This window comes from Eurosta solidaginis, chromosome 4, assembly GCF_040869045.1.
Source record: "Eurosta solidaginis isolate ZX-2024a chromosome 4, ASM4086904v1, whole genome shotgun sequence".
NCBI lineage: Eukaryota > Metazoa > Arthropoda > Insecta > Diptera > Tephritidae > Eurosta > Eurosta solidaginis.
In genome coordinates, this window is record NC_090322.1 from 19578637 (window position 1) to 19606523 (window position 27887).

At 42.4% G+C, this 27887-nt stretch overlaps 1 protein-coding gene across 1 annotated transcript in view; it reads right to left on the reverse strand.

The window, feature by feature from the left end:
* LOC137248420 (zinc finger protein 729-like) overlaps positions 1–27887 on the reverse strand; it is a 417415-nt gene that overhangs the window by 352743 nt on the left and 36785 nt on the right. Inside the window, exon 7 of the mRNA XM_067779358.1 lies at positions 27295–27603. Within this exon, the coding sequence (XP_067635459.1) occupies positions 27295–27603 (309 nt within the window). The remainder of the gene's footprint in view (positions 1–27294; positions 27604–27887) is intronic.

A 27887-nucleotide genomic window follows, 5' to 3' on the forward strand; every position in this document is an offset into this window, starting at 1 on the left:
TAATAATATTTGTAAAATTGATTTTATTACAAGTGGGCGGTGCCACGCCCATTTTAAATATTTTTTTAATTTGTATCAAGTGTCTCAATATCAGTCCACACGTCAAATTTCAACATTCTAGGTGTATTATTTACTAAATAATTGGCGGCCACCGTGGTGTGATGGTAGCGTGCTCCGCCTACCACACCGTATGCCCTGGGTTCGCACCCCGGGCAAAGCAACATCAAAATTCCTAATGTACCATAATTGCTGCCATCGCAGCAACCGTGTGTCTAAAAAACAGCCCCGTTTTGGAACCGTCGCCCACCCCGGTACCACTTTCGCATTACTTCAGGGTGCGTTCCATATTTCTCATTTTTTAAGAGCCTACTGTTGTCCCTGCGTCCAGGTTCCCGCTATTTGCTCTGAGTGTCGATTTAATCGCCACTGCTTCGCATGCGCATTTCTCTGCGCTCCCTCTCATCATCCATCAGGCGTGTCATTTCTATAAATGCCAGTTTGTTCACTGCAGTCCAGCACTTTTTCCTGTTGCACATTTGTGATACTAAATTTTTCGTGGTAGGTTCCTCTCCAAACACTCCATGCAAGAGGAGTCTTTCCTCGTGGAAACGGGGGCAGTGGAACATGACGTCTTCTGCGTTTTCTAACTCCGTGGTACACATTGGGCAATGAGGATCTTCCTCTATCCTACGCTTCCATAAATACTCTTTGAAACCGCCATGTCCACTCATTATCTACGTGAGATGGTAGTTCAGTTCGCCGTGCTTCCGCTCATTCCATTGAGCTACGTTCCAAACTAGCGTGAAGGTCCAACTCCCTTTACTCGAGTGATTTGATGATGATTAAGACTAACTCGTTCGCCGACCGTTTGGAGCTTACTAATACCATTTCCGTCTTTTGGCTAGCCACCTCCAGTCCCGTATTGGTCAGCCATTCCTTTATTCTTGCTACGGCGTCATTACATAATGCTTGAAGCAGGTCCAGTTTCTTGGCCACTACTACCACTGCAATATCATCAGCATATCCCACAATTTTCGTGTTTTCTTGTAGATCAATCTTTAGCACCCCGTCATACATTACATTCCAAAGCGTTGGACAGAGAACAGATCCCTGTGGGACGCCTCCAGTCATTTTGTACTATTTTGCTCCTTGATCCGTGTCAAAAAGAAGTACTCTGTCTTTAAGATAGCTACCTATTATTCTGCGTAAGCTGGAGTGCCGAAGCTTTGCAGCGCTGCCATTATCTGCATCCAGTTCGCAGTGTTAAAAGCATTCTTGATGTCCAACATAATCAGTGCACAGAACTTCCTTTTATTTTGGCCTCCAGAGATAGCTTCTCTAGCTATATTGACGACTGTTTGTATTGCATCTACGGTGGATCTTGATTTGCGAAATCCATATTGACTATTCGATAAGCCACCTGGCCTTTCTAGAGTCAGCTGTAGGCGCTCACTAATTATACGCTCGAAAATCTTCCCTAGGGAATCCAGCATACAAAGTGGCCTATATGAGGATGGTTGGTCCGGCTGTTTACCACGTTTCAGCAATAGGACAAGTCTTTGTCGTTTCCACGGGCGAGGGAACACGCCTTCTTGCATACAGGCACTGAAAAGATCAGTAAATAATGTAGCCCTAGTTGTGATCGCGGCTTTAAGGGCTATGTTTGATACTCCATCGGGTTGTTGTTGTTGTTGTAGCAATGCTCGCCCCACCTAATAGCCGCGATCGATCACAAATTGTCATCAATATCCTCTAACGGGAGTCCAAGGAAACTTGCCGTTTCAACAGGGGTGGACCATAAGGAAAGGGGTGTTAGAGGTGTTGGTTCCACATTACAATTGAAGAGATGGTTGGTGTCATGTGGGGACACGTTGCAAGCGGGACATACATTTTGTATGTCGGGGTTGATTCTGGATAGGTACGAGTTTAACCTGTTACAGTATCCAGAACGAAGTTGAGCAAGAGTGACACGCGTTTCCCTGGGGAGTATGCGTTCCTCTTCCGCAAGTTTTGGATAATTTTCGTTAAGCACTGGATTCACCGGGCAATTCCTGGCATAAAGGTCCGACGCCTGTTTATGGAGTTCACCAAGGACCTGCTTGTGTTTTTTCACTTCATACGGCTGGGTTCTCAGGTGCCGTATTTCCTCAAAATGCTTACGGAGATAACTCCTTAAGCCCCTAGGCGGTGCTGGTTCATCAATCAGATGTCTGTTGGGATGCCCAGGTTTCTGGGTATTCAACAGGAACTGTTTGGTCAGCATCTCATTTCTCTCCTTGATGGGGAGTATTCTCGCCTCATTATGCAGATGGTGTTCTGGGGACATAAGAAGACAGCCCGTGGCGATTCTGAGAGCAGTATTTTGGCAGGCCTGTAGTTTCTTCCAGTAGGTGTCTTTTAGGCTTGGCGACCATATGGGTGACGCGAAGCACGTAATCGGCTGGCTAATTGCTTTGTATGTAGTCATGAGCGTTTCTTTATCTTTTCCCCAAGTACTGCCAGCGAGGGATTTGAGGATTTGTTACGGCTCTGAATTCTCGGAACAATTGCGGCTGCGTGCTCACCAAAATTTAGCCCCTGATCAAACGTCACACCCAAAATTTTGGGGTATAGGACAGTCGGTAGCGTAGTGCCCTCGACGTTTGGTCGACATTTGGGGCGTCCATGTTGTAAACAAGGTCGCGGAAGATATAGTCGGTGATAATGCCAGGTTTCGCGAGGCGAAAAAACTGGAGAGATCAGGGAGGTAGCCGTTTATTTTATTGCATAGCGCATCGATCTTTGGGCCTGGGCCTGTGGCCATTATTGTGCAGTCATCGGCGTAGGAAACGATTGTGACTCCTTCCGGTGGTGAAGGTAGCTTAGATATGTAGAAATTAAACAAAAGTGGGGATAGGACACCACCCTGTGGCACCCCTTGTTTAATTCTCCTTGGTTTTGATGCTTCGTTTCTAAATTGCACCGCTGCCTGCCGACCACCCAGATAATTTGCGGTCCACCTTTTAAGACATGGGGGAAGGGTAGACCCTTCCAGATCCTGCAGTAACGAGCCATGGTTGACCGTATCGAAAGCTTTTGATAGGTCTAGCGCTACGAGTACTGTTCTATGGTGGGGTTATTGATTTAAACCGCAATTTATCTGGGTGCTAATGGCATTTAGCGCGGTGGTAGTGCTATGGAGTTTTCTGAAGCCATGCTGATGAGGGGCTAGCTGCAAATTTGCTTGGAAATAAGGGAGCAAAATGGCTTCAAGCGTCTTTGCCACTGGCGATAGGAGAGATATCGGACGATACGACTCACTTATATTAGCTGGTTTCCCAGGCTTTAGTAGCGGGACCACCTTGGCCATTTTCCATTTCTCAGGTATGACAAAGGTGGAAAGAGACAGATTGAAGACATGTGCTAAATATTTGAAACCCTCTTTCCCTAGGCTTTTAAGCATCGGCATGGCTATGCCGTCTGGGCCCACTGCTTTGGATGGTTTAGCACGACCAATGGCGTCCTCAACCTCTTTAGCGGTGATGGTGATTGGTGACGCGCTGAATTTGTGTTTGTGTGCGCGTCTATTGGCTCTCCGTCTATCTTTGTCGACCGTAGGATGCATTATATATTGTCGGCAGAAAGCGCTTGCGCATTTTTTCGCGTCCGACAGCACTTTGTCGCCGAAGGCGATGGAAACTTTGTCTTTGTGCTTAATCGGATTCGATAGGGACTTTACGGTGGACCAAAGTTTACCCACACCGGTAGAGAGGTTACAACCTCTTAGGTGCTCCTCCCATTTCGCCCGCTTGTGACATCCACAAGCAATCTGATGCGTTGGCTTATATCCCTTATTTGGGGGTCGCCTGGATCAAGCTGTCTTATAAGGTCACGTTCTCTCGTGAGTAAGGCCCTGATATTAGGGCGGTATCCACTGGGGCAACAGGTGGCAGGAGGGATGTAGATGTTGATGATTTCTAGGTTTGCATCGCCTGACCGGACAGATAGGCCTTGACGTTCTAAGACATTGTCCCTGCGGTCGATGCCAGGATCAAATATATAATATTGCACAGAGTGGTGTATGATAAACGCGTACGCGACGTAGACTACGGGACGCCCTTGGGCGTGAACAGCAAGGAGCCACAAAAGATTTATAAAAGTTACGTGGACGTCTGGTTTTGGGATCAAGCCCAGATCAACCTGTCCGATGCAACCATCCCTTCCACGAGACACACTGAACAGAGTATGACCGTCCTAAAAAGATTCTTTTCCGGCAGATGCAGCAAAACCATTTCTCAGAACCGGGGTCAGGAGACGGACCCGGATTGGGTTCGATGCCTTGCCGGAGAAAGAGAATATGGAGGAGTCCTGCTGCAAGGAGCTGCTGGGAGGATGACAATTTGTGGGGGGACGAAACAAATTAGATGGGGTCACACTGAAATGACAGTCCTTGGTCGGGGAAAACCCCGAGTCGCTCCGGTACATAGAACCGACTGCCTTGGGAAGCGATTACTCCATCGGGTCCTGGGGATTTGTTATCTGCAACTCTTTTTGCAGCGTCCAGCACCTCTTGCTCTGTAATTTGCGGAATTTCCGTACTTTCTAGATCCTCGCTTTGATAAGTCCAGCGATCTTGCGCCGGGAAAAGTGTTTCAACAATAGTATTCATCAGTATCGGGCACGTAGGTTGCTGTGATATCGGTCGTTTAACTTTGACCATCACAGTTCTGTAGGCTGATCCGCAAGGATCTAGATCGACATTATCCAGCAGTTCCCTAAAGCATAACTTCTTGCTCTTTTTTATGGCATTTTTAAGTGCCTTTATTTGTGCGAAATACGTGCTGTGTAACTCCGCATATCGCGGTGATGAGCGTGCCCTCTGCGCTATTCTTCGTGCTTTGTGACATTTTCTACGCTCTTCCGCAATTTCGTCATTCTACCAATATACCGGAGTGCGCTGGGCTTTTCCGCGACTTCTGGGCATGGCAGCATCACATGCCATACATAGCGACTTAGTGATTTGAACCGACTGGCCTTCCGCGTGCGATCCTCGTACTATGGAGTCCTTCCAGATAATATCAAATATTTGTCGGTCGAAAATGTGCTGTTTCCATTTCCTACTTTCTAGATGTTTTGCTGCTACCATTCGTGGAGTTCCGAGCAGCTCTACGCTAATAGCTTTATGGTCGCTATGTGTGTAGACGTTGCTTATGGACCATTTTGCTCGTCTTGCTAATTCGCTGCTAGCGAAGGTGAGATCTATAATGGATCGTCTGGTACCTGTATCGAAGGTATCCATATTGTATAAACACTGTCTAGGCATTCACTGGCCCACGTTTTGGCCTATATCCCTGGTTCATTTAGGAGTTCTAGCATCAAAGAAGTAAGGATTTCGAGAAGAACTCTGCCTCTTAGCCGAGTCCTTTAGTTCCGCTTAAATTTCTGCTTGGTACGCGCTTGTTTTCCCATCTTGCGATTTTTTCAGCTCTAGTAACAGCTCTCCTTTTGCCGTTCTTCTAATCGTTTTGACGTCACCACCCAGGGATTTTAATTCGTCGCATCTTCTCACTTTACGCAATATGTCGGCGTACGTCGCATCCCCCGCCTTGGAAATGATGATTACATCCGGCCTAGCCTTAAGTACTTTTTTCTTGCTCTTCTTTTTAGCTAACTGCCACTCTCCCGTCTTTTGGGCTGCAGTTTCCTATTTCCGCTCCGTCTTCTCCTGCGTTTCTTGCCGTCGTTTGTGACCACCCACGTGTCCTGGCAAGACGTCTTTTGGTGTAGTAGTAGGTTTTATCACGTTGTTCTCCTTGGTCGAGTACGAAGTATTCCTCGGTCGCTTTCTTGGGGGTGATGGACTCCTTGGCACTTTCGCTTGCACGCAATTTATGTTCTAAATTCTTTACCTCTAGGACCGACTCGATGTACAGCACTTTTATTACGTAGGCCAAGCGCTTGATTTTCGCGTGTATATTATTACGCCCTATGAAGAACTGCATCAAGTCCTCAATCAGCTTGCCTAGCTTGGTCATCTTTTTTTCTCCAGGGGGGTTTTGCTGATTTAACGCAGCTGACGCCTGCTTGATTAGCTCACTTAATGTTGGTGTGCCTGTTTGAGCCTTGCTGTCGGAGCTCTTTTTGCAAAGCTACGGTGTAGCACCCGGCGACAACGCTCCTTGCTTGCTTTCGGCCTACGCTCCTTTGGGTTTCGTTACCACTTGCGACGAATTGTTAAGGCCACCAGCCGATGGGTCACGCCCTTCTGGAGAGCGAGGTAGCTTCCTTCCTACGAATGAATTGAACGCCATTTCTTTCTCCTGTGTGTGGTTTATTTAATTTGTTACTAGAAGACCCGGCAGACGTTGTCCTGCCCTAAATTTGGCCTATATGCATACATTTTAATAAGCTTTTTCCGTCTGACTCTGCCCTCCCCCCTCTTCACTTTTTCCTAATCCTTTTATTCACTCCTTCTTCCGTATTTTTTGCTGCATATATCTCTGTCTTCGTCTCATTCTATCTCTTTCTCAATCTCCTTCTATCTTTTCTCTTTTCCCAATTCCTTCTCATTCTTCTGCATCCCTTATTGCCTGTCCCAGAGGGTGGTATGTATTTTATTCCAGTCCCAGTCCCACTCCGAGTCTCAGTCCCAGTCCTAGTCCTAATCCCAGTCCCAGTCCGTCTCTGGATAATATATTACTCTGTACTAAAGCACTCATCAACAGCTTTCATTTGATATCCATATTGTATAAACACTGTCTAGGCATTCACTGGCCCACTTTTTGGCCTATATCTCGAGACCCTAGTCACCCAGGGGTATGAAAATTACCCTCTACTAAAGCACTCACCAACAGCTTTCATTTGTTATCCATATTCTATAAACACATTCTAAGGGTACTCGGGCCCACGTTTCGGCCTATATCTCGAGACCCTGTACGTCGATCGCAACCAAACCTATGTAGTGAGGTTTACGCCACTTGTGTGGAAGTTTGAACAAAATCGACCAACGCATCTCTTCAAACACCGGCGACCAACTAACACACATGTTAGCTTTCTTTTTATATATATAGATTTTTATTTTTCTCACTTTACTATAATATTAAAACGAAATGCAGATTTTCGTTGCTTTTTAAATTCGGCTTCAAAATTGCACATGAACAATTAAGATTATCCTGAATTAAAAAAAAATGTCTTAGTACCTCAAATTGCGGGCCCCCTCCGAAACCCCGGGCACCCTCTCGACGGTCCTGGTGATGTGCTATACTTGATATCATTCGCTATAATATTTTTTATTGATAAGCACGTTGTTTAATTAAATACCAACCAATTACACGGAAGTATATACGCACAACCTGAAAATGTGAGTGCCGGTTCGTATACGTAACATTTTATTAATACATATAAACATTTAAAAAAATTGCAATAAAATAATATTGCGACTATAAAATGAGATATAACCTATCCTATATTTCAAATTAGATCAAACTACACACGGGGTGCAAAACAAATTAAAAATCGGTTAAGTAGTTTAGGAGTCCATTGGCCTCAATCATAGTGACATGTGTTTTTTATATATTAAGATTGTTGTTGCTCATCATTTATTTAATTGGGTCCCCACTTGAGGCCGCTATCTTGGTTCGAGTGTGCAGTTACCTATATAGATCCCGTGGTTGTCTATGCGAAGGCAGGGAAGCATTCCCTCATAAAGACTGCGTTAAGAGCCAGATCAGTATTAATCGGGAGGATCTCAACCGAACCTGCACCACCAACTTAATGATGACGGACTTTGAACGTACCCCAAGGTCTGCCAAGGTTTTCACGGGACGGAGACGAATGGGACATTAACCGGAAAGTCATTTCGACGGTGTGTCAATCCGTGTACTGAGATTTCTGAATGCCACAGTCGCCAGCCCTTAACAAACATATCCAAAGCGTTGATTCCAGTATACCTTAATTAAGACCTTACTGTGCTTAGTCTTAATGTGACAATCACCTTAAATTTACAAATAATTTACTTCTTTACCTTCCTGAGTGTGTATCCCACGTCGTATAGTTGCCTCCTTATCTTGGGTAGGTATTCCCTCGAAGCAACCCCGTACTAGGCTGTGGATGATTAATTCAGGGCGACATCTACTCGCCATGTCACTGGAGGTTCTCAGGGTGCTTTAGGCCTTTTAAGCCAAACCCTCCTCACCAGCCGCTCTTGGTTGAGGGCTGCTTATTTGATATTCGCAGCTAACCTAATTAATAGGCCGTTCACTGTCCGCCAGCAGTGGCCCCCTTGGCCTGAGCTCAGCCTAAGAAATGTATTTAGGTCGATATTGTATGTGAATGTATCATGGGTGGTCTGCATAGAAAGTAGATTGGCGTATTAGAGTATGCTGCATAACACTACAAACTTATTGACATAAGGAGGTATCATGCATAATACTACACTGCTACTGTTTCCGCTTCTTGTTTTGGGATTGGGTATACCTCTGGCCATTTGCTGCAATAATCCATAACCACCAGTACATATTTGTTTCCGCAGTTGCTAGTAGGAAATGGACCTGCGACATCCATAGCGATCCTTTCAAATGGCGTACCTGAGTTATATTGCTTCATCTGGCCATAACTTCGGGTTTTGGGCCTTTTCGCTCTGCTGCAAACCTCGCAGTTCGCAATCCACTCAGTGACCGACTGACGGCAACCAACCCAATAGAATCTCTGTTTAATCTTCTCGAGCGTCTTCGTGATTCCAAGATGACCTCCGCTTGGACCATTAAGCAGCTCGTTGAGTACGTCAGGAATCCTCTTTCTCGGAACAACTATCAGTTTCTTCTTGCATTGACCATCCTCACTCTCCCATACTCGATGCAAGCAACGGGATATCAATTCTAAACTGTTCCACTGTGCCCAATATGACTTCGCAATGGGACTCTCTGCTGACATCTCCTCACTATTTGGTCTTTCGTTTCGTTCGAGCCCTTGCATAACATGTGACAGATCAGACCCCCAGCGGGTTAGGGGGTCAGAATATACCCGCGGTAGGTATGCCTGTCGTAAGAGGCGACTAAAATACCAGATTCAAGGGGCTGTGTAGCGCTACCCTTTCAGGTTGCCAGCGCAATATATAGCTTCTCCAAACTCAAATGTCAACCTCACCTATCCGCGACGAATCCTGTTTCACTAACAGACGAGGCTCTGGCGACCCCAGGCTCCTCATGGAACTTGGGGTGGGGAGGGAGGGATGGCCTGAAGGTTTAATTTGGCCATATAAATCGTTCCCGAAATGTCGGGCTAGCACCATAATGGTGCTGTGTTACCGGAGCGTACCGGATCTGTATCCAGCAAAGGACCCTCACATTGACAACACTCCCTAAAGCCTTCGGGGAGAAACCTTATCGCTATAACAACAACAACAACAACATGTGACAGATCAGTATCTTCTAGCTGACACTTCCTTAGTTGTTCCTTGTTCCATTCATCCGTACATGTTATAGTCATCAGCCGGACATCTATAATGTCTTCTTTAGCCTCGGCCCTTGAACAGTGCTTGCATTCCAAACTGCATGGTCTTCGTGACATTGCATCAGCATTTCCATGGGTACTACCTTTTCGATGCTCAGTGGAAAAGCCATAGCTTTGTTGTCCCTCGATCCACCGTGCCAATTGTCCTTCTGGATTACGGAACTGCAGAAGCCATTTCAACGCTGCGTGATCTGTTCTGACGCGGAATCGCTGGCCGTAGAGGTATTTGTGAAAATGTTTAATACACTTTGCCAATGCCAACAGCTCCCTCCGTCCCAACAACAACAACAACAACAACAACATGTGACAGATCAGTATCTTCTAGCTGACACTTCCTTAGTTGTTCCTTGTTCCATTCATCCGTACATGTTATAGTCATCAGCCGGACATCTATAATGTCTTCTTTAGCCTCGGCCCTTGAGCAGTGCTTGCATTCCAAACTGCATGGTCTTCGTGACATTGCATCAGCATTTCCATGGGTACTACCTTTTCGATGCTCAATGGAAAAGCCATAGCTTTGTAGACCCTCGATACACCGTGCCAATTGTCCTTCTGGATTACGGAACTGCAGAAGCCATTTCAACGCTGCGTGATCTGTTCTGACGCGGAATCGCTGGCCGTAGAGGTATTTGTGAAAATGTTTAATACACTCTGCCAATGCCAACAGCTCCCTCCGTCCCAACAACAACAACAACAACAACATGTGACAGATCAGTATCTTCTACCTGACACTTCCTTAGTTGTTCCTTGTTCCATTCATCCATACATGTTATAGTCATCAGCCGGACATCTATAATGTCTTCTTTAGCCTCGGCCCTTGAAGAGTGCTTGCATTCCAAACTGCATGGTCTTCGTGACATTGCATCAGCATTTCCATGGGTACTACCTTTTCGATGCTCAATGGAAAAGCCATAGCTTTGTAGACCCTCGATCCACCGTGCCAATTGTCCTTCTGGATTACGGAACTGCAGAAGCCATTTCAACGCTGCGTGATCTGTTCTGACGCGGAATCGCTGGCCGTAGAGGTATTTGTGAAAATGTTTAATACACTCTGCCAATGCCAACAGCTCCCTCCGTCCCAACAACAACAACAACATGTGACAGATCAGTATCTTCTAGCTGACACTTCCTTAGTTGTTCCTTGTTCCATTCATCCGTACATGTTATAGTCATCAGCCGGACATCTATAATGTCTTCTTTAGCCTCGGCCCTTGAACAGTGCTTGCATTCCAAACTGCATGGTCTTCGTGACATTGCATCAGCATTTTCATGGGTACTACCTTTTCGATGCTCAATGGAAAAGCCATAGCTTCGTAGTCCCTCGATCCACCGTGCCAATTGTCCTTCTGGATTACGGAACTGCAGACGCCATTTCAACGCTGCGTGATCTGTCCTGACTCGGAATCGCTGGCCGTAGAGGTATTTGTGAAAATGTTTAATACACTCTGCCAATGCCAACAGCCCCCTCCGTGTAACGCAATAGTTGCTCTCTGGTTTTCCAATTGATCGGCTGTAATATGCAACTACCTTCTCCTGTCCATCGACCAGTTATGATAAAACGCTTCCTATAGCATATCCACTCGCATCGGTATCTAGAATAAATGTTGCTCCTGGAATCGGATATGCCAACATTGGGGCAGTGCACAAACGCTCTTTCAATGTTTGGAAAGCCACTTCTTGCTCCTTCTTCCATTCAAAAGCTTTTTTTCTTGTAAGCTCGTGGAGGCTATGGGCTACGCTGGCAAAATTTGGTACAAATCGGCGGTAATATGTGCACAGCCCAAGGAAACTTCTTAACTCATGAAGATTCTGTGGTCTTGGCCAATCCTTTACTGTTTCTATCTTTTAATTCGCGGCGCAGATGCCCTCCGTCGTTACTTTATGACCCAAGTAACTAACGTGCTTCTTGAACAGAGAACACTTTTTGGGACTAAGTTTCAGACCAGCACTAGCTATTCTTTGGAAAACCTCCTCCAAGTTCTTCAGATGTTCTTCGAAGTTCTTTTCCAATACGATGATGTCGTCTAGGTACACTAAGCATGTTTTCCACTGTAGTCCTTTCAGTACCGGATCCATGAGTCTTTCGAAAGTAGCTGGTGCATTACATAGTCCAAAAGGCATTCCTGTAAATTGCCAAAGACCATCACCGACACTGAAGGCTGCTTTGCCTTCCTCCTTCACTTCCACTTGCCAGTAGCCGCTTTTCAAGTCCAGTGTGGAAACCCATTTCGTACCAGATAGTGAGTCCCGAGTGTCGTCAATTCTTGGCAATGGGTAGCTATCTTTTTTCGTGACGTCATTCAACTTACGGTAGTCCACGCAAAACCTCATTTTTCCATCTTTCTTCTTCACAAGTACCACCGGTGAGCTCCATGGACTAGCTGATGGTTCGATGACGCCGCTGTCGCTCATTTCTTGTACGATTTGACTCACAACTTCCCGCTTCGCCAGTGGAACACTACGAGGAGCTTGACGGATCGGCTTCGCATCTCCAGTATCAATTTGATGTTTCACAACATTGGTGCGGCCTGGTTTGGAACCATCTTGGTCAAATATGTTTGCGTATTTTAGGAGCAGTTGCTTTGCCTTACTCTGATAATCTTCCTCTAGCCCCTCCGTCCATGCCGTGATGTCATTTGAAAGATCAATATTACTATATGAAACGTGTTCCTGGAGCTGTTCACAGTTGATTATTACTTCAGCCTCTTGGCATCTTCCCAATATAGCTCCTTTGGTCAGTTTGAGTGGTGACATGAACTCAATGAGTACTCTTACCGGAATACGTCCATCTTGTTTTGTCATAGCCAGGGTTTTTCCTACAAGTACGTTCGGTGCTGATTTGTTTGCTGCTTCGACAACCCACAATTTGTTTGTCCCACAATCTCCATCAACCTTTGCCCAGATGACTGCTCCTGATTTTGGTGGTATTTGCTTCGTAGCCAAAAGGGCACATCCATGTTCTTATATTGTATCGTCTTGCTTTGCATATCGATCTTGATGCCTTGGTCGATTAAGAAGTCTACTCCAATTATGATTTCATCAACAATCTCTGCCACTAGAAAATTGTGTATTACCGTGACGTTCCCAATTGCTACTTCTCCAATTACCTGGGTGTCCTCTCCCGTGGCTGTACGTAATCTTGCTCCAAGCAATGGTGTTATCTTATTGTTAACTAAATCTGATCGAATGATGGAATGAGATGCGCCCGTATCTACAGTCAGTAAACGTTCCTTTCCATCCACATGTCCTCCGACTGTAAGATTGCTCGACCTTCTTCCAATTTGGGAGATAGATATTATGGGACCTTCAATTGCGGGAGCCAGCTGTCGCCCCTTGCGGCTGACTTGCTTTAGTTTAACGAGTGAGTACATTTGGAGATTTGCTCATCTCCTTCAGCTCTGCGTTTACGGCCATCCACATTGTTGGAACTATTAGGACCGGTGCTGTAATGACGTGCAATGTGCCCTGGCTTTCCAAACTTAAAGCATTTGACGGCACCATAGTTTTTCTGCTGCGTTCCATTAAATGCTTCCAAAATTGTGTATACCGAGTCTGGCCGTTCCACTTCCACGCGATGAGCTTTGTATGCGGGCTTACTAAAAAGTACAGCTGTTTCCTGGGTCAGTGCGTGGGATACCGTTTCAGCAAATGTTAGCTTTGGGTTTGCGTATGTAGCTCACTTCGTTTCCACGTCCCGTATGCCATTTATACAGCTCTGGATTTTTACCCTCTCGGTGTATTCCACGGGTGCGTCCGCATTTGCTAAATGGGCCAGCCTTTCAACATCCGACGCAAACTCCTGCGAAGTCTCATTCGGTTTTTGGTAGCGGTTTTGCTTTCTGTGTTCGTTTCCGTATCGCCTTTCTAGAGCAACCATCAATTTTTCGTAGTTATTTCGTTCTCCCTCTGGAATGATCTGCAAGATCTCAGCAGCAGGTCCTTTTAACGCCACGAACAATGCAGCAACTTTATCTTGGGCATCCAGTTGTTCGCTGCTGACGTCTTCTCAAATTGGAGCTTAAATACCTGGAAAGGAACAGAACCATCAAACGTTGGAGATTTTACCTTCAGAGAAGACGTTGTAGTGATTGGACGGTACAGTTGTAACTCCTGAATCCGGTCTGTCAGAGCATCCATTTCGGCCTCAATTTTATCTTGTCGTTCACTAAGAACCTCCAGCTGGGATTAGACTTTTTTTCCTGTGCTTCCAACTTCGTTGAGATACGCTCTTCTTGTGCTTCGAGTTGTAATGTTATGCGTGCGTCTTGTTCTTTCAATTGTTCTGCAATTTGTGACGCCATGTGTGTTTTCTGTTCTTCCAGTTGAGATGCCATTTATGTCTTCTGTTCTTCCAGTTGAGTTTCCATCTTGGATGCAATCTGTGTCGACATTTCTGAAATGCGTGCCTCCTGTGATTCCAGTTGGGATGCCATATTTGTCTTCTGTTCTGCCAATTGAGATGACACTGCCGATGTTTGAGCAGATATTGCAGCCAAAATCGTGTTCAAGCCTGCGTTCGCCATTGTCTGCGGTGTTTCATTTTTCTTCTCCAATTTTGTTGTTTCATCGCCATCAAGATGAGAGACATACTCTTCTACGTTAATTCCTTCTGATTCCATTGCCACTCGTAGTCGTGTTTGTAGTTGGAATTTGTTGCCAGTTGTATTCAATCCGCGAGCTTCCAACTCCTGCTTGAGCTGCTGTATCTATAATTCAATGAACTTCGCCATGTCCTTGTTGTATTCAAAATCTTCGGAATTTATTCAACAATTCCTCTTCTGACACCAATTGTAACGAATTTAGTGCAATTCCTCTTATTTGCAACCTTCTTCTAACGTTCGTATCGCTAAACTGTTGAATAAAACACTCCAATATTCTATATTGCAAAATGGGCTTTATTAGACAACTTTGGGATTAGTACAATTAAACTCCACTTCGCAACTGATATTGTGTTTAAATCAAACTGATTGCTGCTTACGCAGCTTTCGCTCCTTTTATACTCTCTTCTGTCTCGTTCGCATACTTCTAGGCGTTTCTTCTTCTAAAATTTACTACTTATTTACCGGATACATATATGCATGTAAATTTGTAGTTTATAGTCTCTCGCATAGCCATATGCATGTGTATATGTGAGTACTTTTGTGAGTATCTCAGATATATGCATGTGAATTTGTTTGTGTACATACAAGTGACTGCTTAGCATCGGCTTAGAGGTGATAGTATCCTTTAGTGATGCTAATATATTCGTCACAATACTTTTCACTTTACGATAACGCACAACCGGAATCGACCCCCAGGTGTTGTTATCCCAACAGCTGATTGCTTCTTCCTGATTATTTTCCATACAACGTCTTGTACAACAATATGTCAGTTAAATCGAAATCAATGAAAATTTTCTTTTGATTTGACATTCTTCTGCGCGGCGAATTGGTCTGAATTCACCTTGGTTTACACACTTGTACCAAAGAGTTTTTAATTGCTAAGAGCCGTCACTCGATACTTTGGCAAATTACTCGATGTTTTCTCAAGGTAGTCGCTGGTTTTTTGTTGTCAGATATATTTATAAAATTGCCTTTTATACATTTCCGTGGCGTATTTGTGTTTATTTTAATGATTGCATTAAATTAATGAATTAATTCTCTTTCCAAAAATCGCAATTATGCTAAGTCCCTACACCCCATAAATATATAGGATGCAGTTAAAGAAAACTATCCAAAACTTCTTTGAGATACATTCGGCATGAATTAGTTACTTTGTTGTTGTTGTTGTTGTTGTTGTTGTAGCAATGCTCGCCCCACCTAATAGCCGGACCGATCACAAGTTGTCATCAATATCCTCTAACGGGAGTCCAAGGAAACTTCCCGTTTCAACAGGGGTGGACCATAAGGAAAGGGGTGTTAGAGGCGTTGGTTCCACATTACAATTAAAGAGATGGTTGGTGTCATGTGGGGACACATTGCAAGCAGGGCATACATTTTGTATGTCGGGGTTGATTCTGGATAGGTAAGAGTTTAACCTGTTACAGTATCCAGAACGAAGTTGAGCAAGAGTGACACGCGTTTCCCTGGGGAGTATGCGTTCCTCTTCTGCGAGTTCTGGATATTTTTCTTCAAGTACTGGATTCACCGGGCAATTCCCGACATAAAGGTCCGACGCCTGTCTATGGAGTTCACCAAGGACCTGCTTGTGTTTTTCCGCTTCATACGGCTGGGTTCTCAGGTGCCGTATTTGCTCAAAATGCTTACGGAGATGACTCCTTAGGCCCCTAGGCGGTGCTGGTTCGTCAATCAGATGTCTGTTGGGATGCCCAGGTTTCTGGGTATTCAACAGAAACTGTTTGGTCAGCATCTCATTTCTCTCCCTGATGGGGAGTATTCTCGCCTCATTATGCAGATGGTGTTCTGGGGACATAAGAAGACAGCCCGTGGCGATTCTGAGAGCAGTATTTTGGCAGGCCTGTAGTTTCTTCCAGTGGGTGGTTTTTAGGCTTGGCGACCATATGGGTGACGCGTAGCACGTAATCGGCTGGCTAATTGCTTTGTATGTGGTCAAGAGCGTTTCTTTATCTTTTCCCCAGGTACTGCCAGCAAGGGATTTGAGGATTTTATTACGGCTCTGAATTCTTGGAACAATTGCGGTTGCGTGCGCACCAAAATGTAGATCCTGATCAAACGTCACACCCAAGATTTTGGGGTGTAGGACAGTCGGTAGCGTAGTGCCATCGACGTGGATGTTCAATATGGTCGACATTTGGGGCGTCCATGTTGTAAATAAGGTCGCGAAAGATTTAGTCGGTGACAATGACAGGTTTCGCGAGGCGAAAAAACTGGAGAGATCAGGGAGATAGCCGTTTATTTTATTGCATAGCTCATCGATCTTTGGGCCTGGGCCTGTGGCCATTATTGTGCAGTCATCGGCGTAGGAAACGATTGTGACTCCTTCCGGTGGTGAAGGTAGCATAGATATGTAGAAATTAAACAAAAGCCGGGATAGGACACCACCCTGTGGCACCCCTTGTTTAATTCTCCTTTGTTTTGATGTTTCGTTTCTGAATTGCACCGATGCCTGCCGACCACCCAGATAATTTGCGGTCCACCTTTTAAGACATGGGGGAAGGGTAGACCCTTCCAGGTCTTCCAGTAACGAGCCATGGTTGACCGTATCAAAAGCTTTTGATAGGTCTAACGCTACGAGTACTGTTCTATGGTGGGGATATTGATTCAAACCGCAATTTATCTGGGTGCTAATGACATTTAGCGCGGAGGTAGTGCTATGGAGTTTTCTGAAGCCATGCTGATGAGGGGCTAGCTGCAAATGTGCTTGGAAATGAGGGAGCAAAATGGCTTCAAGCGTCTTTGCCACTGGCGATAGGAGAGATATCGGACGATATGACTCACCTACGTTAGCTGGTTTCCCAGGCTTTAGTAGCGGGACCACCTTGGCCATTTTCCATTTCTCGGGTATGACAAAGGTGGAAAGAGACAGGTTGAAGACATGCGCTAAATATTTGAAACCCTCTTTCCCTAGGTTTTTAAGCATCGGCATGGCTATGCCGTCTGGGCCCACTGCTTTGGATGGTTTAGCGCGACCAATGGCGTCCTCAACCTCTCTAGCGGTGATGGTAATTGGTGACGCGCTGAGTTTGTGTTTATGTGCACGTCTATTGGCTCTCCGTCTATCTTTGTCGACCGTAGGATGCATTATATATTGTCGGCAGAAAGCGCTCGCGCATTTTTTCGCATCCGACAGCACCTTATCGCCAAAGGCGATGGAAACTTTGTCTTTGTGCTTAGTCGGATTCGATAGGGACTTTACGGTGGACCAAAGTTTACCTACACTGGTAGAGAGGTTACAACCTCTTAGGTGCTCTTCCCATTTCGCCCGCTTGTGTTCGTCCACAAGCAATCTGATGCGTTGGTTTATATCCCTTATTTGGGGGTCGCCTGGATCAAGCTGTCTTATAAGGTCGCGTTCCCTCGCTAAGCTCGCGGCCTCCGCCGGGAAGTGGGGCCGGATTTCGGGAATTCTCCCGGCGGGAATGAAATGTGCCGAGGCGGATTCAATGACCTTACGGAAGGCACGCTCCCCTTGGCGGGCATCAGTCGGGATAGGGAGGGCAGCAAAGCTGCTATCTGTTGCAGATTTATATTCTTCCCACTTTCCTTTTTTGAAGTTTATGAAAGTGCGTTTTTCGGTGACGATGAAGTCGGCGGTACGCTCGAACGAAATAAGTATGGGCAGGTGGTCGGATGCCAATGTTACCATCGGCTGCCAGTTGACGCAGTTTACGAGTTCTGCGCTCACGATTGAGATATCTGGCGAGCTATGATAGCTTCCTACCATACGTGTGGGGGCGTCTCCGTTAATTGTGCAGAACGTCGTTTCGTCTATTTGATCCTCCAACATCTCACCCCTACTGTCCGCCCGCAAGTTTGAATGCCATAGGTCGTGATGGGCATTGAAATCGCCTAAGATAATGCGATTGTTGCCAGTGAGTAAGGCCTCGATATTAGGGCGGTATCCACTGGGGCAACAGGTGACAGGAGGGATGTAGATGTTGATGATTTCTAGATTTGCATCGCCTGACCGGACAGATAGGCCTTGACGTTCTAAGACATTGTCACTGCGGTCGATGCCAGGATCAAATATATGATATTGCACAGAGTGGTGTATAATAAACGCGAGGCCGCCTCCATTTCCGCTCTCGCGGTCTTTCCTGTGGACATTATAACCAGAGCAGGTCTGCAATGCAGATCTTGCTGTGAGTTTAGTCTCTTGAATCGCAGCAATGCGGATGTTGTGCCGCTTCATGAAATCGACTATCTCCGTAATCTTCCCAGTTAGTCCATTACAGTTGAACTGCAGAATTCTGAAGTGCATGAGGGGTGACGCCGCCACTCTAGGGGTAAGTGAGGGGTGACTACGCCTAGGTTGTGGAAGGCCAGGACGCAATTGCTGTTGTGGCCTTGGGACTGGGCGCCCTTGGGCAAGCATTGGGGTACCCGGATGATTTGGGTTTGCGACCTGGCAACATGGCGCGATGAAACCCGTCGAGGGGTTGCCGTCGCGGAGACCAGAACATCTAGGAAAGTGGCACCACCCAAGGCAGGAGCTGCATTGAGCGGATGTCGCAAACCTATATATTCTGTGCTGGCAGACGGTGCAAACGGAGGCAGGGACTAAGAGTCTGTTTCCCTGACCTGCACGATTGCTGCCAGAAAAGAGGGGAGGAGAAGAAGACGGGGGCAGGGGCTGATGCTCAGCATTGCTACCAGCTCTACTACGAAGGTAGTAGTTATGAGTGGTATCAGCTGTTTGAGTTGTTGGCGCCGTGGGGCGCGAGCAGCAGCGGGTACTTGTTGTGGCTTGCTGAGCATCGAAGCTGCTGGAAGGTAGTGGGGATACGCTTAGGCGTAGACTACGGGACGCCCTTGGGCGTGAGCAGCAAGGAGCCACAAAAGATTTATAAAAGTTACGTGGACGTCGGGTTTTGGGATCAAGCCCAGAACAACCTGTCCGATGCAACCATCCCTTGCACGAGACACACTGAACAGAGTATGACCGTCCTAAAAAGATTCTTTTCTGGCAAATGCAGCAAAACCATTTCTCAGGACCGGGGTGAGGAGACGGACCCGAATTGGGTTCGATACCTTCCCGGAGTAAGAGAATATGGAGCAGTCCCGCCGCAAGGAGCTGCTGGGAGGATGACAATTTGTGGGAGGGACGCAACAAATTAAATGGGGTTACACTGAAATGGCAGTCCTTGGTCGGGAAAAATCCCGAGTCGCTCCGGTACATAGAACCGACTGCCTTGGGAAGCGACTTTGTTGTTGTCAAAGTATCCAGTGACGGCTCTTAACAAATAAAAACTGTTTCCTTGTACCAGTACTGAAATCTTACTAGGACGGAGGACGAAAAAAAATATAAGAGAAAATACAGAAAAAATAAAAATAAAATAGTATCACATATGTATAAACTTGAAATGAATGCACACTTTTTTCCATTCAGTACTAAATACTTTTCCATAAGGTTATTTTTTTGTATACTTTCATAGCTTACAGATATGTCAAATCAATTTAGAAAAAGACATAAACCGATCAATGGGAATAATAGCCCCTTCTAATTATTCAAGTAGTTTATTATAAAACAGTTTGTTGGTTTCCTTTTTAGGTATATCTCGCGGATAACTTAATTATATAAAAGCACAGGGCTCTTGATTATATAAAGTATTTCAAAAACATGAAGATGTTGTAACGAATTTTGGGAAACTCTGATTGTTTTGCACCTTCTCCTATCGTTTGAATCGCTGAACTGTGGAATAAATAACTCCAATATGCAGTATTGCAAAATGGTCTTTATTTAGAGTGCTTTGGGAGTAGTACTTCACAACTACAATAATACTTCACTAATAGCGTGTTTAAATCAAACTTGTTATTATTCCTCAGCTTGCGCTGCTTTTATACTCTCTGTTGCCTCGTTCACATACATATTTCTCCTAAGGCCTAGACTTTTCACGAACATGCCTTCTGGAACAGTTGTATCTCATACTTGGTAATTTAGCTATATGCGTGTGTATGTGTGAGTAACAACTTCTGCTCTTAGCTGATGATAACGTGATGTGTATGTGAAATAATCTCTTTGCTTCAAGCTGCTAGTTATGTGTATGTGTGGCTGCTTGATTTAATGTGTACATGTACATAAGTGTGACTGCTTGCTTTAATGTGCACATGTACATAAGTGTGTGGCTTGCTTTGTTGTTGTTGTGCATTTATTTAGTAGCAGCATAGTGATGTATAAAACTGCTAATAATCGCCACAATATAGTCGAATTTTGCTAAAACTTCGCAAAGGCAATCTATTGCTTTCTTGCTATATGTCAAAATATTACTACATGCCGTACTTATTTTGCTATTTTTGTAAAATGGATTTTGTAAATGAACACATTGTGAATTTACCAAATAAAATAAATTGTGGACATTTTATGGCGATACTGTAACAACAAAAATAGGTATTAGAGTTTAAGTCATTTCAATTTAAATACATCAAAGTACATAGGTCTATCGGTTATTCAGTTGGAGCTTCAAAATTCCGAATATTTCGATAAAATTATATCCAATTCTATGGCATCGTCCTAGAGCGATTCTGGCTAATTCTATTCCTCTGAGTTACCTATCCCGTTTTCTTCATCTGTGCCACAGAAAGAAAATTTCGATTTGTAGAAACTCTTCAGAGGTTATTACCCATTCAGCATTTAGGTGATTAAATTTTGAATTTCCCTACATAGCAATACAATTTGATTACTCTTTCTGGTTAAATAATGAATTATCTTACAATTTAACAAAAGAAATAATCAAATGTGAATACTTTTTATGCCCAAAAACAGAAACGCATTTTTCGATCACTTTTTGGAATCATTTTTGAAGTCCTTCGATGATTAAAATTTTAATATTTTATTAAAAATCCACAATAATGTTTATTTTATGTGATCAAAAATTTATAATCATTTTTAATTCAGCTTTCTGAATTTTTTCTGGCTGTATTTGTTGACTGAATAACAAATTTTATACTTGTTAAAATTTTACTTTTCATTGAAAATCTTATTTTTTCTCATACACACATTTTTTCAATCATGAAGCTCAGAAAAAATATAGATATAAAAATGTTATTATTTATACAAAAGATATTCTTCAAAACGAGAAATAATGCAAATGCTGTCGAAGATGTCCCCAACCATTTGCCCCAGAAAATACATAATGGTTGGACAATACAAAGGTTGTGAACTATTTGAACCCCAGGTAAGTAAAACACTCTTAACATACCTGAATACGGCTTCAACATCCCGTATCGTATCGTATTTTAAGATGTTGACGATAATAGCTGATTTTGGATCTTGTATTCGCAAGTGTATATCGGCCAAGTCTTTTCGCGAATTACCTGTGGTTCAAACAGCTCACTTCCGCATGCTTTCTTCCCCAAATGAAATAATATTATTATGTAGTATCTAATTTTGAATGAGTTATGAAGAATAAATGCATGATAATCGCATTCAAAAATGTTTCAAAAATCTCAACCAAAGCGATTGAAATAGGTTCACGAATATGATCAGAAAATGACAGTCAAATATTACTCTAAAACAATTAAAGCTCAATTTTACAATTATACCAAATATGAATAAAAAGCTTTTCGAAATATGTATGAATCATAAATGATTATTCAAGAATAATCACATTTAGGGTACATATTTCTCCCGACGATACATTAATTTTCGAACAGAAAATGCTTTTAAATTTGAACGTTTTTAATCATCTTGGCGTATGATATTTGAATATTTTTTGATCGAAATTTTCAAAAAATTCTGGCTGGGTTAATTTCCTTCCACACAAAATGACAAAAAGATTGAGTGGCTCCATCGGACAACGGTTTTTTTCAGAATACCCGTCATGAGTCTACAGTCTTCTCTTTTTAATGATAAAAGCAACAAAAACAGAAGCCTGAAGCAAAGAGATTATTTCACATACACATATGTAGTCATCAGCTAAGAGCAGAAGTAGATAGTTACTCACACATACACACGCATATAGCTAGAAGGAAAACATAAACTACAGACAAAGCTAAATAACCAAGCATTAGATACAAATGTTCCAGAAGGCATGTTCATGAAAAGTCTAGACCTTAGAAATAGGTGAACAAGGTTCACCGAGAGTAGAAAAGCAGCGCGATGCAAGCCATAATCAGTCAGTTTGATTTTAACACGCTATTAGTGAGGTACGCGACTACAGTAAAGGTGCAAAACAATCAGAATTTCCCAAAATTCGTTACAGTATTTAGAAGAATATTGTTCTTAGAAAATAGAGAAAAATAGTATATTGCTATTGCAATTTGCAAAATCAACAAACCAGTATAGCTACAGAATTCGATCATATATCGCTAAGAAGATTGCATGACGGAACTTGTACTAAGAGCTTTTATAATGAATTGCCTTTTCTTCAATTGTTTAATCACCAAATGAGAACGTACAAATTTAGGTTAGTACTTTTCCGTGCAAGCATAAATGGTACATTGGCAACACTTATTTAGAACGATGACAATTTTCGGAACAAGGATGTTGAAATATTTGTTATTTGCTTTTTTTATTATTAAATTTTTCGAACAATTTCAATAAAAATATTTGTCCAGTTTACTCCCTTGTGCTTTATTACCATTTAAATAACGAAAAACTGGTCATAACGGTCAATAATTAAATTTTGGTGTTGATATATTAGAGCGGCTTTAATTAAATGCAACATGTGCTATTTGAGGGGATTTTGTGCATGTACGCCATTTTTCATAATTGGTTGGCATGGCTCAATTATATGGTTGGATCATCTAATCAACTGATTTTAGTTTTTTCATTGCATGGTCGATGGGATTGTCAAAAGGAAATAGAGAATGCAAAACGTAAACAAAGGTTACAAAAACAACTAAAAATCTGTTGTTTAGAATTTCAGTAATTCATTACACTTAACTTGAAAATCTTACACAAAATATTTAATATATGTGTATTAGGGCGGGTCGATTTAAAAATCGCTCATTGTTCTATTAAAATCGTATTCTAGGGATCAAAATAAGAAACTTTGCCGAAGGAACCATACCTCTAAAACGAATTCTGATGTCCCCCCCCTTTGGGTCGAACTTTTGGGTAGGGGCAATTTCAATTCTACCTGCTGTGTCTTGTGGTGGCTTAAAAAAAACAACACAAGCAATTTTACGCTCTGCAATTGTGTCACAGTGATACCTTCATTTTTTAAAACGGTTGAATAAAAAACCCACACAACTATGTTTACGACATGCAAATGCATCACAGTGATGACTTGGTTTTAAAAGCGGGTTGTAAAAACGCTAATTTCTAATAATTTTTTTTAATTTCTTTTCTATTACTAAGTTAAATTCATTTTTTCATTTGCATATGTTCTGACTAAATAAATTTCTGAAGAGAAAAAAAACTCCAAAAAGAAAAAACATAGGCATTTCAAAGTGGGATTTTTCAAAATTTGCCCCTACGACCCAAAGGGGGGACATCAGAATTCGTTTTAGAGGTATGGTTCCTTCGGCAAAGTTTCTTATTTTGATCCCTAGAATATGATTTTCACAGAGCAATGGGCGTTTTTTTGCCTCCCCACAAATCGACCCGGCCTGTATGTGTATGTATTTTCTTTGCATATTTTTCACCACCCCATGAATTTTCTACGTGCAGTAATTTCACAACACCATTTTCATTAACCGATACAACATTGAATAATAAAGCGGGTGTCATTACTGATTCTCCAAATATAAGTCGACCCGCATCCAATACTTGCATGAACATTCCAATCTTCAATGCCCTGCTTTGATGCAAAGGGTTTGCTAACTTCACAACCAAACCAAACGGCTTCACCAGCTTTTAAACTTGCTGCTACAAGCATTAATTTCTCGACGAGTTGAATCTTGTATAGTATTTGACGGTCACCCACAACCATAGCGGAATCATACAAAGTGGCAGCATGGTGACATACCTACAAACATAAATAAAAATTTCATGTACTTTGTTTTTGTAAATTCGATGGACAAATGTTAAAATCGTACTGCGCAGGAAGTTTATAATCAGCTGTCCCATGCTGCCACCTTGTATCATTGCGCCCACAACGTAGCCAAGAAAATATACACGTTTGATCGTCAGGACTAAATGGGCGTGGCATTAACTAGACAAACTCCCAATCTACCAAATTGAATACTGGTTTTATTTAGTTTTCGCGGATCACTTATGGTTTTTTTTTGTAAGAGCGGTCGAAGGCCTCAAGCGTAGAAAGATGTTCTGCATAAAAATTTATTTATTTATGTGTTTTTGGACTACAATGTTGCAATGGTTGACACAACAATTGTTGTATAGATGACCCAACCGTATAGTTGAGCCGTGATTGATTGGTACTAGAAAAATGTGTGCACGCTCAGCAGAGGCATTTTGGGATAACGAGGTGAAGTAAGCCGTCAATTGTCTCGCTCTAAATTTTCCTTTGTTCTGTCATTCGGCTATCTGACAATTTTTAACTTGGGTATCTTTGGTGTTGGCTTCCATAAGTAAGGCTGTGTTAAACTAATGCGTCCATGTTTTTGATATTTCCATTATATATGTTTAATTTGTTTCCAAAAAAATGAAACAGGTCTTTGTTAAAACAAATTATATGCATTCACGTCATATTCTACCAAGGATCTTCCCCTGTACAGTTCTACTGAAGACTTTCGAAAAATGTTTTTCTCATTCCTACAAGAACACCAAAATGTTCGTGTTACACCTTATTTATGAAAATACTTCGCTAAAATAATGGTATTCCAAATATACCAAAAAATTTAACTCACTGTTACTGTTTTGCCCTAAAAATCAGACCACTAAGATGAGAGAAATGTTACACTAAGGAATTGTAATTTAGAATATATGAATCTAGCACTCTTCGGATCAACATCTACTGGTTCTATGCCGACTGCCGCTGGGCTAGTCTATCCCCTGACATATTTTGGTAAATAATAACTTAGTAACATTAGTAATACATCATGAATTCAACTGCCAACAGTTTTTTGGGGATATTCTGATTAACTTTGTTATTATATCCCTCAGGGACAAATCAACAAAGCAGATGAACATTTCAATGAAATTTTAGGGATGGAAACACATTTAAGAGTATAACGATCACTTCCAAGTGTGACTGAAAAACTTTTTATCGAATCCGAACCCCATTTAAGTTCCGCAAAAGGCAGAAAAGTTCAAAAATAATAATTGACGCACATACGTACTATATATGAATAACACATTTTTCTTTTATGTCCGGGTTTTCAATGAAAGTTTCAACTGCAGTTGAAATTGAGGTCAGTTTACTTTTGCCGCATCCATTGAATTTTACTGCTCATCGCAGTTTAAGTGGCCAAATTGAATTTTTTATTTTTATTCGATGCTATAACTAATGTAAGCTCACAGTGGTCCTTTATATTCCCTTTTAAATATGCGTTAGATGGCACTGATATGCTGAAAAAAACAATTTCGGTAATGGCTTTCGTAGAAAGGTATTTATTTTTCTACTCCTATCCTCTTCTGACCGTCGAAAATACATCCCTATCGTTCCAGATAGCGTACATCTTCTTTCTTTTTTTATTTACTTCACCTGGTGATTCCACCATGAGCAAAGGCTGCATTCATTTGAAAACATTTTTGTGTTTCATTCAATTACTTAATTCTTTCTTCGAATGAGTTCAGGAGTGCAGCCTTTTCTTCCATTACTGAATGAAGAATTGCTTAACTTTTAAGCCTAATTCCTTAACAAGGAACGAATGAATGAAAGAAACAGCATTCTTAAATCAATGATTTAAAATTTCAGATGATTGCACAGTTTTACAGCTCTGCTGTAATTCGAGTAAATTTTAAAAGTAAAAAAAAAAACAAGTAAGGAAGGCTAAGTTCGTGTGTAACCGAACATTACATACTCAGCTAGTTGTATAGGTGGATGCCTTTTCGAGATATCGCCATAAAGGCGGGCCAGGGGTGACTCTAGAATGTGTTTGTACGATATGGGTATCAAATGTGTATTTTAAAAGGGAGTGGGCCTTAGTTCTATAGGTGGACGCCTTTTCGAGATGTCGTAATAAGGGTGGACCAAGGGTGACTCTAGAATGTGTTTTTACGATATGGGTATCAAATTAAAGGTATTAATGAGGGTTTTAAAAGGGATTGGCCCTTAGTTGTATATGTGAAGGCGTTTTCGAGATATTGACCAAAATGTGGACCAGGGTGACCCAGAACATCATCTGTCGGGGACCGCTAATTTATTTATATATGTCATACCACGAACAGTATTCCTGCCAAGATTCCAAGGGCTTTTGATTTCGACCTCCAGAACTTTTTCATTTTCTTCTACTTAATATGGTAGGTGTCCGTTTTACAAAGTTTTTTCTAAAGTTATATTTTGTGTCAATAAACCAATCCAATTACCATGTTTCATCTCTTTTTTCATATTTGGTACAGAATTATGGCATTTTTTTAATTTTTCGTAATTTTCGATATCGAAAAGTGGGCGTGGTCATTGTCGGATTTCGGCCATTTTTTATACCAAGATAAAGTGAGTTCAGATAAGTACGTGAACTAAGTTTAGTACAGATATATCGATTTTTGCTCAAGTTATCGTGTTAACGGCCAGCGTAAGGACAGACGGTCGACTTAGGAACCCGATGATAACGCGACATGAGGAATCGTGATATTTTAAAAACTCCTCCGATTTTGAACATTTTGTGGTCAAAGTTATAAGTCAATTATCGGGGAGCTAGGGACTTGAAATTTCGAACATAGTTTAAAATTGTATTAAACTTAAATACTTGAGATATATGTTTCAGGCAGTGATTGAACATGCTACATTACTCCGGAGTTTCTTTTTTGCTTATGCTCCGGCTCTGGACATAAACAGAGCATAGAGCAGGGGCGTAGCATAAAAAGTGATAGCAGATAGTGATTCATCTAAGCAAAAGCTTAACCGGACCATTGCCAGTAAAAAAATTTATTTTTGTGCACTTGACTGAAAATTGATTTAACTATAACTTCGTACCGGTATATCGCACAGCAAGTAGTTATACAGTATATATAAATATTTGGTATTTTTGGAAGGGAAAATGATACATTATAAAATTCTTTGCTCTATTTTTGACCGATATCTAATAATACGCCCGCAAAAAGCGGTCATATTTGAAACTTTTTGACTACCACTACATTACGGTGATCAAATATTCTGTTAATGCCACTTTATTTTCTTACCTTCCAAGTTTTCTCTTCAATATTTTCTGCTTTAATTTGGCCTCTTCTTCCTTTAAAGCTGTCATATTTCTTTCACGCGTTTCTGGATCTTCGTTTTTATGAGACGTTAAGTGTAATCGTAGCTCCGAAGCTAAAGGAAAAGCCAAAGGACAAAACTTGCATCTGTGAATATTTACACCCAGATGTAAACGTAAATGCCTATGTAGTACACTTTTTCCCCCAAAGCCAGTTTCGCAATACTTGCACTTGTATGGTCTTTCACCGGTATGAGTGCGCATATGGACGGGTACACTTGTGACGTGGGCAAAGCTATTTTAAAGACAGAATGAAAAGTTATAATAAAAGACGACGTTATGACGATGATTTTAATACTACATTTACACTAGCTCCAAATACGTACCTCCAAATGAGTTGAGATTACCCTCGTTTATCACCAAAATCAAAATCCCTAATCAGAATACCCAACACGAAATCCCTACTCTCTGTGTGAAATACATTCACATAGAAAATGGGAAACTTTGATAGTGGCGACTAGATACCCAAATGAAGACGACTAAATAACCAAATGATTCATTGGGTTGCGGAGCGCAACC